The sequence below is a fragment of the Bufo gargarizans genome, chromosome 2 (assembly GCF_014858855.1).
Source record: "Bufo gargarizans isolate SCDJY-AF-19 chromosome 2, ASM1485885v1, whole genome shotgun sequence".
NCBI classification, from domain to species: Eukaryota; Metazoa; Chordata; class Amphibia; order Anura; family Bufonidae; genus Bufo; species Bufo gargarizans.
In genome coordinates this window covers 725,123,497-725,138,159 of record NC_058081.1, presented here as the reverse complement: position 1 = coordinate 725,138,159, position 14,663 = coordinate 725,123,497, and the positions used below count along the sequence as shown (strand labels likewise).

Here is a 14,663-nt window from a genome sequence, read left to right as displayed (position 1 = left end):
GGGGAGCAGTGATCACTAACGCCATCACTCATCCCCATACAGAAGCCTTCCTTCCTGACAATTGTCTGCTCGTCAGTGGAGGAGACACAATTACATGCAGCGGTCTCCTCCACAGTATGGGGAGCAGTGATCACTAACGCCATCACTCATCCTCATACAGAATCATTATTTGCCAGCAGCAGAGCACGATTAGACGGCACAATCTGCTGCTGGCTAACAATGATTTTTCTGAGTGCATAGAAGATGCGATCACCCAATGACCGAGCCGTCAGTGCACTTTTACACCGGCAGATCATCGCTAACGAGTGTTCCTTCAAGCGCTTGTTAGCGATGATGTGGCCGACCCTCGCCCAGTCTAATACCGCCCTAAGTACACCCGTTGGGGCGCTTCATGCACCTTCACTCTGCATTATTTAGACAAAATATTAATACTGGAGGCCGGTCATTGCTTCTTCCCGGATAGTGAGAGTGCCATTAGCGCCCCCTGTATGAAGAACTCCAAAATGGCGGCACATATCATGGGTCAGAGAAGGGCGGTCTATAAGAATCTGGAGGTTTGTGTACATGGATAATTGATGTTTGGAATTATATCCATCTCTTCTCCTAAATACTTGCAGTAATATTTCTGGAGCATATATTCTTATTGTGTTCCTCTGTTATTCCTCCTGGAAATGTATAAATAGACAAGTGGGCGCTACAGTCCCTTTGCCAAAAGGTTGGGTTCCTGGACAGTTTGTCCCTGTCAGCACTGATTGAGCAACGCGAGAGTGTGTAGGAACACATGGCCCCAACTGGTAACACCCAGTTCCAGGAGGGATAACAGAGGAACGGCACAATCCACAGTTCCAAGAAAAGGCTGCTGGCCCTGCTGTGTTTCTTACCGAGGCAACCACCCTCCTGAATTGGAAAACTCCTATATAATTTAGTTATAATGTGACTTTTCCACTCACCATTGGGAAGCAGAGACGAGTTTGTCACAACTAGTGGGGTGTTTTTTGTGATTTATAGTTACGGCAAATGACACATTCAGCTCTGCTATATGTGTATGTAATATACCGCTGGACATGAAATCACAAGGAAGATGTTTAGCTCTGGCTCAGAGGAGAGCATTGTGATTACTGCAGGATACATGAGTCCCCGTGTAGTCCACCAAAACACCGACAAACTCAGCTCTGCTATGTTAGTTTCCACAAACTGTTTCCTATGAGGCCTAAACAGATTTCCCTGCAGGACCAGAAAAAACAAAGACCACTAAGATAGATGATAGATAGATATATAGATAGATAATAGACAGATGATAGATAGATAGATATATAGATAGATAATAGACAGATGGATAATAGATAGATAATAGATAGATAATAGATAGATGGATAATAGATAGATAATAGATAGATAATAGATAGATAATAGATAGATGATAGATAGATAGATAGATAGATAGAGGGATAATAGATAGATATTAGATTAATAGATAATATATATAGATAGACACATAGATAATAGATATAAGTATGAAATAGATAGATAACAGACAGATGATAGATAATAGATAGAAGATAGATAGATAATAGATAGATAATAGATAATAGATAGATAATAGATAGATAGATAGATAATAGATGATAGATAATAGATAGATAATAGATGATAGATAGATAATAGATAGATAGATAATAGATGATAGATAGATGGATAATAGATAGATAGATAGATAATAGATGATAGATAATAGATAGATAATAGATGATAGATAGATAGATAATAGATAGATAGATAATAGATAGATAGATAGATAGATAGATAATAGATAGATAGATAGATAGATAGATAGATAATAGATAGATAGATAGATAGATAGATAGATAATAGATAATAGATAGATAGATAATAGATGATAGATAGATGGATAATAGATAGATAGATAGATAGATAGATAATAGATAGATAGATAGATAGATAGATAGATGATAGATAGATAGATGATAGATAGATAGATATATAGATGATAGATAATAGATGATAGATAGATAGATATATAGATGATAGATAATAGATGATAGATAGATAGATATATAGATGATAGATAATAGATGATAGATAGATAGATAGATGACAGATAACAGACAGATGGATGTTAGGTCAGGAGGTCAGTAGTTGTATCTAGAAGGTTTGGTGCAGCACATGGATGTATAGAACGTTTATGGCCTCGGGGTATTAGAATTGTTGGAACGACTTCGGACTATAAATTCAGTTGCGGCACAGACGACGCGGTTGCAGACCATTGCGCCCCAGACAACAATAGAGCGGACATCTTGTCTATTGTCTGGCGCAGGACTGTGGCGTTTGAGCTGCGGGGACCCCGGACTCAGACAGACGTCCACACCTCTCGCACTCTGTCCTCTTACCTCTCGCATCTCCACGCTCCTTCTTTTTCCGAAATCTTCACAAAGAAGCGAATCCTCCGGAGTCTTGGACTAAGACACAGGATGAAATGCGTTAAGGATATTCCAGGGTTAAAGGAAGAAACTGTTGAGAAATTACAGGTTAAAATGGTTTCTAAAAACAAGCCCCTGCTGCCCCTGCTCCTCCGTCTGATGTAGCAGAGCTGCCCGGGCGGAGGACTCAGGCTCTGCATCATCCAGGAGTAGCCGTTTAGCAGAAGAACAAGTGTCAGAAAATGGCACTTATCGGACTGTAGAAGCCGCGACGTCTCGCTAATGTGTGTCCTGGTTTTGCCCGGTCTGTATTAGCAGTTTAGGGAGTGGTTGCAGGAAGCGCAGGCTATAATTGGATGGCCTGGTGCCATGATACTTCACCTATGATGTTCCTGGGCATGAGGAGACCTCTGGGTGGCACAAGCCTCGGGCGACCAGATTTGGCCCCTTTTCTTCGTAGGTCTGTTAATGGACACCAGACGTCCCTGCAGTAAGCGAGCCCCCTCATTGACATGTGCGACATATATATATGTACTGTATCTTCCTCTGCGCCTGGCACATGAGGGGCACATGTATGCTGCGGGCAATCACTGGCTGACTACAAGAATGCAACTGGTAAATTCACCTAAACCCCCGACACCTCGTCTGACACCTGTCCGTGAGGCGACAGACTAGCACCTGCACAGGGAGAGATGGGTGGCGTAGCAGGGCACATGCAGACAGCGTAACAGGTGCTTAGAGACTGGCGAGGAATCGCCCAGACAGACCGAGACAATGCGCAAAATGGCGACTGGACCGCCGCAGAATATTAATCAGCGACTGACCCAAAACGGAGATGCAGATTTAGACAGCGAACCCCTCTCAGCCTGCCCTCTCCACAGAAAGCGAAACCCAACAGAGAAGAGTGCAAGAAGAAGGCACCGCGCAGGCAGACTGAGCCCCACGGACAGGCGTCACACCTAAATGAGCAGGCGGGGGGCACACCCGCTGCAACAAAAGAGCATAAAAGCATCAAATCTCTGCAAACAGCACATGCAACAGCGGCAGGAAAAGGTGACAAAACCCCGTCCACGAGAGGTGCCTGCCGACCCTGCACCTGACCTCCAGCTGCCGCTCTCCCCACCGCTGTCTGTCTGTCTCCATCCTCAGTCTGAGAGCGTCATGAGCCAGTCTCTGCCGCCCCCTCCTCCTCCTCTGCCCTCACATACACTCTCACCCCTCTGCATGCAAAACCTGACAAGAGCCACGGGCACATCGCCTGCTGCGTACAGCTAATCCGTGCAGCCTGTAACAGGTAGCTGTGCCCACGGTACCACGGCAGGCCTCTGGGGCACCTGTATCTCCTGACCGTCTCCTGCTCGTCAGTGCATGCCTCCATCACCTGCAGGTTTCCCTTTGTGTCTGTGCATTCCTCTGTACCTTTCTCTGTCATACACCTGCCGCTGCTCTTTGTTTGCTCTCTAATGGGCAGTCTCTGTCTGCCACCTCTTGCCATGCTGACTTGCCACTGCTCCTTCTCGACCCCATATTTTTAGGGATTTTTGCTTTCCCCCCTTTACACCTGTCTCTGCATTCCAACCCTGATGGCTTTTTTTCCCGCCCCATAATTTGCTGCGTCCCCCCTTCCAGCGCCCCTTGGCTTTGCTCCTGCTGCCGGTTGAATGGCATTGTGCGGCGCTGGTTTCCCCCGGTACCTGTTAGCCGCCGTCTTCATTTCCTTGTCTGACCATTCTCTCTCTCTTCTTCCTCTCTGCTCTCTTTCACCATTCTCCCCCCTCCTTTTGCCGTCGCTCTCGCTCCATTCTCCGCTCGCTCCATCCCTCCCTCCCTCCCCGGCGCTCTCTCCGCCTCCTGGGCTGCCTTTCATTTCCAGACAGGCAGAAAGCGCAATGCGGTTCTAGTCAGGATGGGGGGGATTTATTAAACTTGTCTGGCTCAAGACACAGAGGGAGGGTCTGTCTCCATGTGTGGGGTGATGGGACCGAGGAGACTCTCATAGAAACAGGACAGGGGGGGGGGGGGAGCAGAATAGTAAAGGTGGGTAGAGATCCCCAATCGTTTGGATGTTCGGTATATCTAAATAGATTAACTCTTTGCTGTCAGGTGACGGTGGCGCATTGCAGACCGCGCTCGGTTCAGGAGTTAATGCTTTGTACAGCACGTCGTATGAACTAACGCTAGAGCCGATGCCGCCATCTATCGCCACCTGTTATAGGTCTAGCTTGTACTGGTAACGTGTCTCTATGGGCATTGTGTCTGCACATGTCGGCTATGTGAGCTGCCAGCCATGCGCCCAGTTTGTCCGTGCCGCCCTCCCCTATAGGATATTTAATTGTAGCTGCAAATAAAAAGCGTCTGCCCGGTGTGCTTTCTAAGGTAAGAATGTGCGCCGCGCGGTCATGCGTCTGAGCGGCCATAAATCATCTTCTTTTTTTTCATCCTCTTTCCCATCTTCAGTCAGGACAGAGACGTATTTTTGCAGCTCTGAGATTGCGTCTGTCAATTCCGATGAAGAAATAAATTGACCGCACGTATTGGCGCTCAAGAACGACACCATGGGATTGGAGGCTGATGCCGTAAAACCCCCCAGTAACGTAATTTGGGGGTTCCTCATATGATATAGTAGGGTGCGGGGCAAAAAAAAACTACAAAAAAGGAAACCGGCTGGCGTGATCTTCCTTCTGGTCGACATCCCATTAAGTTTGATTACTAAGGAGCATCCTAGGAAACCCTGTCTGTGCAGAACTACAATAACCAGCATGCCCTGTCAGTTAATTAGCTGTAATACTAACACTGTGGAGCCTATGCATTCTACCGTGCAAAGTTATGATGGCACCCGGTATTTCATTCAATGCCAGTCTGTCTTCTATGGAAGTGATAAATCCAGCAGTCTGCAGACTTACAATGCAGCTTCCTCCAGGGGGCGCTGTTAGCTTATCCACTTGCAAGGTGCAGCAGAGGTCGCTAGGTTGGGTAGCATCCCCGTGCAGTGCTGCTGTGGGAACAGCAGGTGACGCTGCGACACTGAGGAGACCATTCTCGGAGCTGCGTACAGACTGAAAAAGCACGCAGCCACCCACTGCATGGCAATACAGACACAAAAGACTAAAAAAAGAACCTGCAGCCTTTGACTCTGCAAACCAAATACCGCCAGACGTAGCCACCGATCAGAGATTTGTGCAAGAAATCAGCGATACAGGAGAAAACGCAGGGCAGAATACATAATATCGCACTCCTCACCTGCGGATTCAGCATTCTGATCCCATATTTGTTACATCAGCATAATGTGAATTTTTTTAATTTCTAGACAATACACCCTCCTGGTTGTGGTGGTTTTCGAAATCACTGCCATTGTCCATTCAAGCTGTCAGCAGCCACTGGACTGTGGTCGGAGTCTGCTGCCCACTCCGTTGCATGGCTTGCTGACAAATTCATATGGCAATGGCAGAAAATTGGAAATGTTCCGCGACCCCTTTGCGGTTGGATTCCAATATTGGGGGTTTGTTGGGTAAACAAGTGCCTAATGCGCTCTGTGGGGATCACTCAAGATGGGCCAACATCTGGGTGAAGTATTGGATGGCACATGGGTCACACATTGTTGGCATCCTCTGCCTCGAGCTCTCCTTCTGTACTTGCCTGTAGAGTCCCATATCCGAGCGATTGATTGAGTTGCGATGTCATGGTGAAGCCCCAGGGAAAGATAGGAGGCTGTACAGTTATCTCCTGTGGTGTTATCCTCAACTATACAACCTACTACCTCATCCTGGAGATCACTGAGCAGATGTCCCCTATAGGCCGCTCGATTAGGTGTTCATGGGTCCCTACTGAGAGGAGCACGATAAAAAAGAGAACATAGAAATCCACAGAGAAGAAGAACGAGCATTCAACATACTCTATACCAGCCAGAACTTACAAAGGACGCACCGGAGTAATCCATGGTAATCCAAACTACCCTTGAGCAACAGCCTGAATGTCTACAAAGAACATGGGGACATCACTCGCTGCAGTGGCCAAGCCGACACAGACCCGCACACTCGAGCTTGTGAGAGGGGCACAGCACAAGTTCGGATCTACGGGTTTATGGCAACCGGCAGAAGGTCTACACTACATTAAACTCAATGTATGTTTTTGAGATACATCAACAGTCAAGAAAACTTGGGCCTACTACGTCTGTGTGTTAAAAAATAAATAAATAAATATATATAGATAAAAATGTTCTGCGGTCTGTTTAAGTCATTTGCAGGATTTAATGAAATGGGACACATTGATTCAGGATTGGCACCAAACCATGGCAGGTGTTAGAGTGAACAACATCTACTGCATTGTATCGAGGAGCATGATATCAACACGTGGACAAAAAGTAGTAATCTGGCTGCTGCTGAACCAAAGGAGATATCAGAGTAACTACCCGGCACTTCTTCAATGTCCACCTTACCTTGTTGGTGGCTTCCCATCACCCCTAAGTGTCCTCGCCCCATGCACAGTCGAGAAGTAACGGCCATCTTACATGCTGCTTGCTGTGGGCGGATGTACTGGGCCCCGTGCCATGACACTGAAGGCGGTGTTGCATTTTTCGTGGCCTCTCTTTCCTTCCTCCCCCTCCCCGCGGACAGTCTCCGTCGCAACTAAAAGGAACAAAGGAGAGAAATGAACACATAAATGCAGGTTGCACGTTGGCGCAGACTGGTAGATTTGCTTGGCAGCCACTGGCCTCCAGGGAAGGATTCCCTTCCTGCTTTACGCCTCTGCTTGCCGGGTGTCTGTCCGCTCTATGTGTTTGGAGCAGGATCTACTAAACCTTCGCTGAGCTCTCTGTCTACCTTCCTGCTTGTTGTCATGCCTCGTCTTTCTAGTTAAATTTCACCCGTTTGACTTTTGTCCCATTACCTACCGACGACTTTTTATTTTTTCTCCATCGTCAAACTAACAGTTAACAGAGCCGTCCTGGTCTCGAGGCTACGATCTTACCGTTTTTTCCCCATCCTTCCATGGTCACTTTGCCGATTCTTTGTTAATTATCGATCCCGGGCTCCATTCCTCTCCCGCCCTGATTCTCTCCATTCATTACGCTCCTCCTTTACTGTCTCCTTCCTCCACTCCACCCATATGTCTCACAGCCCATTCCTACACTTCCTCTCTTCTCGCCCATGCCTCCCCAGACTTTACTTCACTGCATTCTCTTGAGTGCTCGTCTCCCTTTCCCCACCCGTCTCACTTTTACCTCCCTCCCTGCTCCCACCCATCTATCTCTCTTCCAGATTTTCCCTCTATTTTATTTTTTGGATTTCCCACCCCTGCACAATACAAACTTTTTTTTTCCGGAATCAGCATTGAGATGCCAACGACTTGAGTGACCCTTGCGTTTTTTGCCATTCTATGTAACAATTAAGTACTACGTCTTCAAATATCCTTTTTATATCTCTATGGTATCCTAAATTGCCAAAAATTATTATAAGACGAGAAGACAAGACCGTAACGTTGCCTGTGAAAGCCAACAGCGTTCTGCCGTCTGTTCTGGTAACGTACATGTTAAAATATGAGGCATTCTCCAACCAGGGAGCCTGTGCCAGACGTCTCAGCATGTGCGAGTCACAGCAGAGCCCAACAGCATTTGCAAGGCTGAAGATCAAATGAATGTAATGAAGGGAAAGAAATCGGATTATTATTTATGTATCCCACACAGAATTTACTGGAGGACGCTTTCCGGTTTGCTTTCTAGCTTATAGTCTCAGTGTATCTCCAGCCTCCAGTTATACTATCACAAATAGATACTGATTTTCGTGGACCCTTTAGGGTTATTTGTTAAACACAAAATAGGCTTATATTTATTTGTGCCGCGATCTGCGACTTCTCACCGCTCACGCCAGGTCTAAAAAAGTGGGCAATGATGGGTGGGTGAGGCCCTTCTCATTGACCATTTTCTACGCCTGGTAGCTGTATTAGATTAAGAAGCGGAGGCCGGCGACTCTTCATAACTCCAGCGGATCCACTGCCAGGTATAGGGGTACGCCAGTCTTAATAAATGTGCCCGTTTGTTCCTAAACATTGGTGGTGGTGGTGCAACCTGAAGGACCCTCCCCCCAATATGATAAACATTGACATACAAAAAGAATTATGAGCATGGCGAATCCCTGTAAGTGTCACATTTTGTAATAAATTACCACCATTTCCGGCTCTAATATCTGACAATACACTCGATACAACATGCTCTCAGAACCCTTAACAACTTGCAGTTCTCATCACAACCACCGGGTGGCCACACATAGACACGTACAGCATAAACAACTCCTGACAGAGTATCCCGAATTAGTGTATTTTCTCAGTGCTGTTCTTCAGGCCACTAATCTTGGGATATGGTGATCCAGGAGGAACGGTAAGGAAGCTCCGACCTATAGAAATGCTACCTTTCATTGTAGAATTGGACTGGCATGGGGAACCCTTGGTATGTCTAGGAATACTGAACTTAAAAGACGTCATTTAGGACTGCCGACACTTAGCAGATGGTCTCTGACACCACCAGAACATCTCCATATCGTGTCTGTCCCCACAAAGGCTGAGATCTGCAGCAGAGCAGGTTTTAGTGCATCAGTAACGCTCAGCCCATTATTACTTGCGGGTGCACCAGCTCTACGAGTCAATGCCGGATTTGCCAGATAGCGTCTGGACCTGCAAGGACATGTCCTAGTCCATAATGTACTTGTACCCTGTTTCAGTCTGTCTTTGTAATATTTTTCCCTCTCAGAACATGTGCATGCATGCTGCTAAGGCTTCCATCCATTTCAGGAGGATGCGGGTGAATTACTGGCTAATGTTCAGAACCTTGTACACATTGGTGAATTCCTGACATTTCCCATGATCTCAGTCTTGTGCTAAATGCACTGTGTAGGGAGCAAAGAAAATAGGTGTGGATGGAATAGCAAGCAGGGCAGGCAGGGCACGGCATCTATTGTAATATATCTGAGTGTTTGACAAGAAGCAGCACTCAGTGTCAGGTAGCTGCTGCAAAAGCCATAAGGAATTTTTAAACACAAGAGGAAGGAAGTACATCCAACAAGCCGTCATATTTTACTATAATGTGAGTTATTGAGATGAGGAACTATGATCAAACCTAAAGCTTATTTGTCACGCTCCAAATAATCAAAGCTTAAAGGTCCCTTAAATGTTTGCACTATCGTAGGTTGCATTTGCTGAAATATCTGGGTATTACTGGCCTTGTTAAATTACTGCACAAACCTGCACAAAATGGTTTATTCTGGGGCTCTCGAAATGAAGCAGAGCACGCTGCGCATGCTCAGTTTGGTCGCCATTCATTGCTGTGGGAGTTCCAAAAATAGCAGTGAATAGAGGGTGGGGAGCACATGCACGGCTGCTGTCTGTTCACGCTGGGGGTCCTGGTGGAACCCACATCTATCTGACATTGATGGCATATTCTAGCGATCCAGATGTGAATACCCCTTTAAGCTGTAGTGCATTTCACCATCTTGTGGTAGAGCACCGCAGGGACAGGGGTAAATCCAAATGGGTGCCATAAAACATGTGTGAAACCTCACATTTTGAAACTATATGGGCAGCCACGATTGAAAAAAAAAAAAAAAGTACCTGGCGCAATGGGTTCACCTTTCCTTTACAGTTTTGCAAATCTCGCCCAGTTGTGCCCACTCAGTGCTATAGCAGGGGCCACACACACAGTGCCAGAGCAGGGGCCACATGTGCCCCCACTGCTGCAAGTATATCCTGCCCAAGTTTACTTTTATGAAACTTAAAAAAAAAAAATCTGGAAAATAAACAACGTGCAAAAAAAAAACTTCAGTGATTGTTTTTTGCGTAAAGTGTGGGGTGGTCTAGAGCGACATAAAAGAGGGGAAGCCGAGTTTAATAGGGTGTAAAGTTCCAGGTTGTGAACTGCGAAGGGTCTGGGCTGTGATGGTTATTGAAAACACATGTTACTGGGAGTGTTCGGCTTTCCAGTTATTTCCACTAAGATCTATAGCCTGTAGTTTTATCAGGTAGCTCTCTGCCAGTAGTTTGTCAGGAAGTTCTCTGCCTGTAGTTTATCAGGAGGTTCTCTGCCTGTAGTTTATCAGGAAGTTCTCTGCCTGTAGTTTATCAGGAAGTTCTCTGCCTGTAGTTTGTCAGGAAGTTCTCTGCCTGTAGTTTGTCAGGAAGTTCTCTGCCTGTAGTTTATCAGGAAGCTCTCTGCCTGTAGTTTGTCGGCAGAGGCCTGTAGTTTGTCAGGAAGCTCTGCCTGTAGTTTATCAGGAAGCTCTCTGCCTGTAGTTTGTCAGGAAGTTCTGCCTGTAGTTTGTCAGGAACTCTGCCTGTAGTTTATCGGGAAGCTCTCTGCCTGAAGTTTGTCGGGAAGCTCTCTGCCTGTCGTTTGTCGGGAAGCTCTCTGCCTGTAGTTTGTCGGGAAGCTCTCTGCCTGTAGTTTGTCGGGAAGCTCTCTGCCTGTAGTTTGTCAGAAGCTCTCTGCCTGTAGTTTGTCGGGAAGCTCTCTGCCTGTAGTTTGTCAGAAGCTCTCTGCCTGTAGTTTGTCAGGAAGCTCTGCCTGTAGTTTGTCAGGAAGCTCTCTGCTTGTAGTTTGTCAGGAAGCTCTGTCTGTAGTTTATCAGTAAGCTCTATGCCTGTAGTTTATCAGGAAGCTCTCTGCCTGTAGTTTGTCAGGAAGCTCTCTGCCTGTAGTTTTGTCAGAAAGCTCTCTTCCTGTAGTTTGTCAGGAAGTTCTGCCTGTAGTTTATCAGGTAGCTCTGTCTGTAGTTTGTCAGGAAGCTCTCTGCCTGTAGTTTATCAGGAAGCTCTCTGCCTGTAGTTTATCAGGAAGCTCTCTGCCTGTAGTTTATCAGGAAGCTCTCTGCCTGTAGTTTATCAGGAAGCTCTCTGCCTGTAGTTTATCAGGAAGCTCTCTGTCTGTAGTTTATCAGGAAGCTCTGCCTGTAGTTTATCAGGAAGCTCTGCCTGTAGTTTGTCAGGAAGCTCTGCCTGTAGTTTATCGGAAAGCTCTCTGCCTGTAGTTTGTCGGGAAGCTCTCTGCCTGTAGTTTATCGGGAAGCTCTCTTCCTGTAGTTTATCGAGAAGCTCTCTGCTTGTAGTTTGTCAGGAAGCTCTCTGCTTGTAGTTTGTCAGGAAGCTCTGCCTGTAGTTTGTCAGGAAGCTCTGCCTGTAGTTTGTCAGGAAGCTCTGTCTGTAGTTTATCAGGAAGCTCTCTGCCTGTAGTTTATCAGGAAGCTCTCTGCCTGTAGTTTTGTCAGAAAGCTCTCTGCCTGTAGTTTGTCAGGAAGCTCTGCCTGTAGTTTGTTGGGAAGCTCTGCCTGTAGTTTATCGGGAAGCTCTCTGCCTGTAGTTTGTCAGGAAGTTCTCTGCCTGTAGTTTATCAGGAAGTTCTCTGCCTGTAGTTTGTCAGGAAGTTCTCTGCCTGTAGTTTGTCAGGAAGTTCTCTGCCTGTAGTTTGTCGGCAGAGGCCTGTAGTTTGTCAGGAAGCTCTGCCTGTAGTTTATCAGGAAGCTCTCTGCCTGTAGTTTATCAGGAAGCTCTCTGCCTGTAGTTTTGTCAGAAAGCTCTGCCTGTAGTTTGTCAGGAAGTTCTGCCTGTAGTTTGTCAGGAAGCTCTGCCTGTAGTTTATCGGGAAGCTCTCTGCCTGAAGTTTGTCGGGAAACTCTCTGCCTGTAGTTTATCGGGAAGCTCTCTGCCTGTAGTTTGTCGGGAAGCTCTCTGCCTATAGTTTGTCAGAAGCTCTCTGCCTGTAGTTTGTCGGGAAGCTCTCTGCTTGTAGTTTGTCAGGAAGCTCTGCCTGTAGTTTGTCAGGAAGCTCTCTGCTTGTAGTTTGTCAGGAAGCTCTGTCTGTAGTTTGTCAGGAAGCTCTCTGCCTGTAGTTTGTCAGGAAGCTCTGCCTGTAGTTTGTCAGGAAGCTCTGCCTGTAGTTTGTCAGGAAGCTCTGCCTGTAGTTTGTCAGGAAGCTCTGCCTGTAGTTTGTCAGGAAGCTCTGCCTGTAGTTTATCAGGAAGCTCTCTGCCTGTAGTTTATCAGGAAGCTCTCTGCCTGTAGTTTGTCAGGAAGCTCTCTGCTCGTAGTTTATCAGGAAGCTCTCTGTCTGTAGTTTATCAGGAAGCTCTGTCTGTAGTTTATCAGGAAGCTCTCTGCCTGTAGTTTATCAGGAAGCTCTCTGCCTGTAGTTTATCAGGAAGCTCTCTGCCTGTAGTTTATCAGGAAGCTCTCTGCCTGTAGTTTGTCAGGAAGCTCTCTGCTTGTAGTTTGTCAGGAAGCTCTGCCTGTAGTTTGTCAGGAAGCTCTGTCTGTAGTTTATCAGGAAGCTCTCTGCCTGTAGTTTATCAGGAAGCTCTCTGCCTGTAGTTTATCAGGAAGCTCTCTGCCTGTAGTTTATCAGGAAGCTCTCTGCCTGTAGTTTATCAGGAAGCTCTCTGCCCGTAGTTTATCAGGATGCTCTCTGCCCGTAGTTTATCAGGAAGCTCTGTGCCTGTAGTTTATCAGGAAGCTCTCTGCCCGTAGTTTATCAGGAAGCTCTCTGCCTGCAGGAACACTAATGTTCTTATGATGTTAGGTGTCCAGCAGGCTACACACCATAGGGAATCAGGACCTGTAGGGTCAGATGTTGGTCAGCAGTGACCACTATGTAGCGGCAAAGTAGATTTTAATGAGGCCCCATAGTGAGGAATGACCCCTACTGTACGTGGTGTCATGTAGCAGGAAGGAGAAATCACATAGTAGTTCAAGAAAGCAGAAGCCATTACCAGTAAAAAGAACTGCATTCCTCCAGTGGAGCGGGACCCTCATCCTCTGGGCTCCGTAGCAGATACTAAAAGTGTTCCAGCTGTAGTTATGCTCATGACAGCATGCTGTTACCTTTTTCCATCCCTTTGCCATCTTTGACTGTTGCAATTGAAAACAAAAACTAGATAATCATTAATTATTTGGGTTATTAAAGTAAATTCTTACCATCATCGTGGACTGGACTCTTTACTGTAAGAGCAGTGAGACTATGGACTCTTTACTGTAAGAGCAGTGAGACTATGGACTCTTTACTGTAAGAGCAGTGAGACTATGGACTCTTTACTGTAAGAGCAGTGAGACTATGGACTCTTTACTGTAAGAGCAGTGAGACTATGGACTCTTTACTGTAAGAGCAGTGAGACTATGGACTCCTTACTGTAAGAGCAGTGAGACTATGGACTCTTTACTGTAAGAGCAGTGAGACTATGGACTCTTTACTGTAAGAGCAGTGAGACTATGGACTCTTTACTGTAGCAGTAGCTAGTGGCGGACTATAGACTCTTACTGTAAGAGCAGTGAGACTATGGACTCCTTACTGTAAGAGCAGTGAGACTATGGACTCTATACAGTAAGAGCAGTGAGACTATGGACTCTTTACTGTAAGAGCAGTGAGACTATGGACTCTTTACTGTAAGAGCAGTGAGACTATGGACTCTTACTGTAAGAGCAGTGAGACTATGGACTCTGTACTGTAAGTGCAGTGAGACTATGGACTCTTTACTGTAAGAGCAGTAAGACTATGGACTCTTTACTTTAAGAGCAGTGAGACTATGGACTCTACTGTAAGAGCAGTGAGACTATGGACTCTACTTGTAAGAGCAGTGAGACTATGGACTCTTACTGTAAGAGCAGTGAGACTATGGACTCTTTACTGTAAGAGCAGTGAGACTATGGACTCTATACTGTAAGAGCAGTGAGACTATGGACTCTTACTGTAAGAGCAGTGAGACTATGGACTCTATACTGTAAGAGCAGTGAGACTATGGACTCTTTACTGTAAGAGCAGTGAGACTATGGACTCTATACTGTAAGAGCAGTGAGACTATGGACTCTATACTGTAAGAGCAGTGAGACTATGGACTCTTTACAATAAGAGCAGTGAAGACTATGGACTCTATACTGTAAGAGCAGTGAGACTATGGACTCTACTGTAAGAGCAGTGAGACTATGGACTCTATACTGTAAGAGCAGTGAGACTATGGACTCTATACTGTAAGCGCAGTAGACTATGGACTCTACTGTAAGAGCAGTGAGACTATGGACTCTATACTGTAAGAGCAGTGAGACTATGGACTCTACTGTAAGAGCAGTGAGACTATGGACTCTATACTGTAAGAGCAGTGAGACTATGGACTCTTTACTGTAAGAGCAGTGAGACTATGGACTCTATACTGTAAGAGCAGTGAGACTATGGACTCTTTACTGTAAGAGCAGTGAGAC

General features: G+C 46.0%; 1 protein-coding gene across 7 annotated transcripts in view; it reads right to left on the bottom strand.

Moving 5' to 3' along the window:
• The window catches only part of LOC122929149 (protein BTG3-like), a 134,835-nt gene that overhangs the window by 23,477 nt on the left and 96,695 nt on the right, over positions 1 to 14,663 (bottom strand). For 5 of the 7 annotated variants that reach the window (XM_044282647.1, XM_044282645.1, XM_044282648.1 and 2 more), the window contains exon 4: positions 6,946 to 7,063. In XM_044282647.1, the coding sequence (XP_044138582.1) occupies positions 6,946 to 6,986 (41 nt within the window). In that variant the 5' untranslated portion in view covers positions 6,987 to 7,063. Of the gene's footprint in view, positions 1 to 2,408; positions 2,478 to 6,873; positions 7,064 to 14,663 lie in introns of all 7 variants that reach the window. The other 2 variants (XM_044282650.1, XM_044282651.1) reach the window with 2 other exon arrangements.